This window comes from Helicoverpa armigera, chromosome 17, assembly GCF_030705265.1.
Source record: "Helicoverpa armigera isolate CAAS_96S chromosome 17, ASM3070526v1, whole genome shotgun sequence".
Lineage (NCBI taxonomy): Eukaryota > Metazoa > Arthropoda > Insecta > Lepidoptera > Noctuidae > Helicoverpa > Helicoverpa armigera.
The window spans coordinates 3,384-8,244 of record NC_087136.1 but is presented as its reverse complement, the minus strand read 5'-3'; the positions used below and the strand labels follow the sequence as shown (position 1 = coordinate 8,244).

At 65.3% G+C, this 4,861-nt stretch overlaps 1 protein-coding gene across 1 annotated transcript; it reads left to right on the top strand.

Annotated features, from left to right (window-relative positions):
• Positions 1–897: 897 nt before the first annotated feature.
• Positions 898–4,500, top strand: LOC135118042 (uncharacterized). The gene is made up of 9 exons (XM_064038954.1): positions 898–1,010; positions 1,426–1,622; positions 1,692–2,053; positions 2,241–2,434; positions 2,643–2,704; positions 3,102–3,369; positions 3,447–3,692; positions 3,978–4,335; positions 4,411–4,500. Exons 1-9 carry the CDS (start codon positions 898–900, stop codon positions 4,498–4,500), a joined length of 1,890 nt encoding a protein of 629 aa, XP_063895024.1.
• Positions 4,501–4,861: the final 361 nt, after the last annotated feature.

Sequence of the window (4,861 nt, the reverse complement as noted above, 5' to 3'; positions counted from 1 at the left end):
GCGTCTACTATTTGTATGGAAACGGATGTTTCGCGAATTTTTCGACGTTTGGTGCGGCGTAGAGGGACGTGCGATACGTCAAAAGACGCGTCTCGGCGAGCCCCAGCCAGCTGTCCAGAAACTAGAATAGGCTTTCCTAGAAATTTTGAAAATTTTGCTAGAAAAACTGTAAAATTTAGTGTTTTTAATAGAAAATATTTAATTTCGACGTCCAAACCTAAAAATCGTGCAAAATGCAGTCAGGAAGACAGGTCGGAGGTAAGTATTTAATAAAATTTTTACAATGAAAAAATCTAGTCAGAATTTTGATAAATAATTAATTTTGTGTTTTTTACAGGTCGAGAAGGGTGGGGGTGTCAAAAAATCGGGTCACACCGCTTCGATGTCGCGTTTGAAGGGTTATCGCGTGCTTACAAGCCTGTTGTAGCTATTATACGCAAAACCGCATCAAAATCGGTCTCCTTTGAAAAGTTATCAGGGTAGGTTAGGTTAGGTTATAGGGCCTTAGGTGGATTTCGGGCGTCTACTATTTGTATGGAAAGGATGTTTCGCGAATTTTTGACGTTTGGTGCGGCGTAGAGGGACGTGCGATACGTCAAAAGACGCGTCTCGGCCAGGCCAGCCAGCTGTCCAGGCCACTAGAATAGGCTTTCCTAGAAATTTTGAAAATTTTGCTAGGCCAACTGTAAAATTTAGGTTTTTAATAGAAAATATTTAATTTCGACGGCCAGGCCTAGGCCAGGCCGTGCAAAAGGCAGGCAGGCCAGGCCAGGTCAGGCCAGGTTTAATAAAATTTTACAATGAAAAAAGGCTAGGCAGGCCAGGATAAATAATTAATTTTGTGTTTTACAGGTCGAGAGGGTGGGGGTGGCAAAAATCGGGTCACACCAGGCTTCGATGTCAGCGTTTGAAGGGCCAGGCGCCAGGCCACAAGCCTGTTGTAGGCCAGGCCAGGCCAGGCCAGGCCAGGCCAGGCCAGGCCAGGCCAGGCCTTTTGAAAAAGTTATCAGGTACCAGTGTTTTATAGGGCCTTAGGCCAGGCCAGGTCAGGGCCAGGCCAGGCCAGGCTTGTGGCCAGGCCAGGCCAGGCCAGGCCAGGCCAGGCCAGGCCAGGCCAGGCCAGGCCAGGCCAGGCCAGGCCATACGTCAAAAGACGCCAGGCTCAGGCCAGGCCAGGCCAGCCAGGCCAGGCCAGGCCAGGCCAGGCCAGGCCAGGCCAGGCCAGGCCATTTTGCCAGGCCAGGCCAGGCCAGGCCAGGCCAGGCCAGGCCAGGCCAGGCCAGGCCAGGCCAGGCCAGGCCAGGCCAGGCCAGGCCAGGCCAGGCAGGCCAGGCCAGGCAGGCCAGGCCAGGCCAGGCCAGGCCAGGCCAGGCCAGGCCAGGCCAGGCCAGGCCAGGCCAGGCCAGGTTGGCCAGGCCAGGCCAGGCCAGGCCAGGCCAGGCCGAGGCCAGGCCAGGCCAGGCCAGGCCAGGCCAGGCCAGGCCAGGCAGGCCAGCTTCGAGGCCAGGCCAGTTTGAAGGGGCCAGGCCAGGCCAGGCCAGGCCAGGCCAGTTGTAGGCCAGGCCAGGCAAGGCCAGGCCAGGCCAGGCCAGGCCAGGCCAGGCCAGGCCAGGCCAGGCCAGGCCAGGCCTAGGTTTTATAGGCCTTAGGCCAGGCCAGGCCAGGCCAGGCCAGGCCATTTGTATGGCCAGGCCAGGCCAGGTCAGGCCAGGCCAGGTTTGGTGCGGCCAGGCCAGGCCACGTGCCAGGCCAGTCCACAGGCCAGCCAGGCCAGGCCAGGCCAGGCCAGGCCAGGCCAGGCCAGGCCAGGCCAGGCCAGGCCAGGCCAGGCCAGGCCAGGTTGCCAGGCCAGGCTGTAAAGGCCAGGTTTTGGCCAGGCCATAGGCCAGGCCAGGCCAGGCCAGGCCAGGCCAGGCCAGGCCAGGCCAGGCCAGGCCAGGCCAGGCCAGGCCAGGCCAGGCCAGGCCAGGCCATAAAATTTTTACCAGGCCAGGCCAGGCCAGGCCAGGCCAGGCCAGGCCAGGCCAGGCCAGGCCAGGCCAGGCCAGGCCAGGCCAGGCCAGGCCAGGCGGGCCAGGCCAGGCCAGGCCAGGCCAGGTCAGGCCAGCCAGGCCAGGCCAGGCCAGGCCAGGCCAGCCAGGCCAGGCCAGTTGCCAGGCCAGGCCAGGCCAGGCCAGGCCAGGCCAGGCCAGGCCAGGCCAGGCCAGGCCAGGCCAGGCCAGGCCAGGCCAGTGTTTTAGGCCAGGCCAGGCCAGGCCAGGCCAGGAGGCCAGGCCAGGCCAGGCCAGGCTTGTATGGCCACGGCCAGGCCAGGCCAGGCCAGGCAGGCCAGGCCAGGCCAGGCCAGGCCAGGCCAGGCGGCCAAAGGCGGCCAGGCCAGGCCAGGCCAGGCCAGGCTGTCCAGGCCAGGCCAGGCCAGGCCAGGCCAGGCCAGGTTGAAAAGGCCAGGCCAGGCCAGGCCAGGCCAGGCCAGGCCAGGGGCCAGGCCAGGCCAGGCCAGGCCAGGCCAGGCCAGGCCAGGCCAGGCCAGGCCAGGCCAGGCCAGGCCAGGCCAGGCCAGGCCAGGCCAGGCCAGGCCAGGCCAGGCCAGGCCAGGCCAGGCCAGGCCAGAATTTTGATAAGCCATTAATTTTGGTTTTCAGGTCAGGCCAGGCCAGGGGCCAGGCCAGGCCAGGTCAGGCCAGGCCAGGCCAGGCCAGGCCAGGCCAGGCCAGGCCAGGCCAGGCCAGGCCAGGCCAGGCCAGGCTGTAGCCAGGCCAGGCCAAAAGGCCAGGCCAGGCCAGGCCAGGTCAGGCCAGGCCAGGCCAGGCCAGGCCAGGCCAGGCCAGGCCAGGCCAGGCCAGGCCACAGGCCAGGCCAGGCCAGGCCAGGCCACCAGGCCAGGCCAGGCCACGGCCAGGTCAGGCCAGGCCGACGGCCAGGTGCGGCGTAGGCCAGGCCAGGCCAGGCCAGGCCAGGCCAGCGTCTCGGCCAGGCCAGGCCAGGCCAGGCCAGGCCAGGCCAGGCCAGGCCAGGCCAGGCCAGGCCAGGCCAGGCCAGGCCAGGCCAGGCCAGGCCAGGCCAGGCCAGGCCAGGCCAGGCCAGGCCAGGCCGACGTCCAGGCCAGGCCAGGCCGTGCCAGGCCAGGCAGGCCAGGCCAGGCCAGGCCAGGCCAGTGGCCAGGCCAGGCCAGGCCAGGCCAGGCCAGGCCAGGCCAGGCCAGGCCAGGCCAGGCCAGGCCAGGCCAGGCCAGGCCAGGCCAGGCCAGGGTGGGGCCAGTCAAGGCCAGGCCAGGCCAGGCCAGGCCAGGCTTCGAGGCCAGCGGCCAGGCCAGGCCAGGCCAGCGTGCCAGGCCAGGCCAGTTGGCCAGGCCAGGCCAGGCCAGGCCAGGCCAGGCCAGGCCAGGCCAGGCCAGGCCAGGCCAGGCCAGGCCAGGCCAGGCCAGGCCAGGCCAGGCCTTAGGCCAGGCCAGGCCAGGCGGCCAGGCCAGGTAGGCCAGGCCAGGCCAGGCCAGGCCAGGCCAGGCCAGGCCAGGCCAGGCCAGGCCGGCCAGGCGGCCAGGCCAGGCCAGGCCAGGCCAGGCCAGGCCAGGCCAGGCCAGGCCAGGCCAGGCCAGGCCAGGCCAGGCCAGAAATTTTGAAAGGCCAGGCCAGGCCAGGCCAGGCCAGGCCAGGCCAGGCCAGGCCAGGCCAGGCCAGGCCAGGCCAGGCCAGGCCAGGCCAGGTCAGGCCAGGCCAGGCCAGGCCAGGCCAGGCCAGGCCAGGCCAGGCCAGGCCAGGCCAGGCCAGGCCAGGCCAGGCCAGGCCAGGCCAGGCCTTTGATAAATAAGGCCAGGCTTGTGCCAGGCCAGGCCAGGCCAGGCCAGGCCAGGCCAGGCCAGGCCACACCAGGCCAGGCCAGGCCAGGCCAGGCCAGGCCAGGCCAGGCCAGGCCAGGCCAGGCCACAGGCCAGGCCAGGCCAGGCCAGGCCAGGCCAGGCCAGGCCAGGCCTTTGCCAGGCCAGGCCAGGCCAGGCTACCAGGCCAGGCCAGGGCCTTAGGCCAGGCCAGGCCAGGCCAGGCCAGGCCAGGGTATGGCCACGGCCAGGCCAGGCCAGGCCAGGCCAGGCCAGGCCAGGCCAGGCGTAGAGGCCACGTGCCAGGCCAGGCCAAAGACAGGCCAGGCTCAGGCCAGGCCAGGCCAGGCCAGGCCAGGCCAGGCCAGGCCAGGCCAGGCCAGGCCAGGCCAGGCCAGGCCAGGCCAGGCCAGGCCAGGCCAGGCCAGGCCAGGCCAGGCCAGGCCAGGCCAGGCCAGGCGGCCAGGCCAGGCCAAAATCGTGCCAGGCCAGGCCAGTCAGGCCAGGCCAGGCCAGGCCAGGCCAGTATTTAATAAAATTTTTACAATGAAAAATCTAGTCAGATTTTGATAAATAATTAATTTTGTGTTTTACAGGTCGAGGCCAGGCCAGGGGTGTCAAAATCGGGTCACACCGCTTCGATGTCGCGTTTGAAGGGTTATCGCGTGCTTACAAGCCTGTTGTAGCTATTATACGCAAAAACCGCATCAAAATCGGTCTCCTTTGAAAAAGTTATCAGGAGTACTAGTGTTTTATAGGGCCTTAGGTGGATTTCGGGCGTCTACTATTTGTATGGAAACGGATGTTTCGCGAATTTTTCGACGTTTGGTGCGGCGTAGAGGGACGTGCGATACGTCAAAGACGCGTCTCGGCGAGCCCTAGCCAGCTGTCCAGAAACTAGAATAGGCTTTCCTAGAAATTTTGAAAATTTTGCTAGAAAAACTGTAAAATTTAGTGTTTTTAATAGAAAATATTTAATTTCGACGTCCAAACCTACAAAATCGTGCAAAATGCAGTCAGGAAGACAGGTCGAGTGGTAAGTATTTA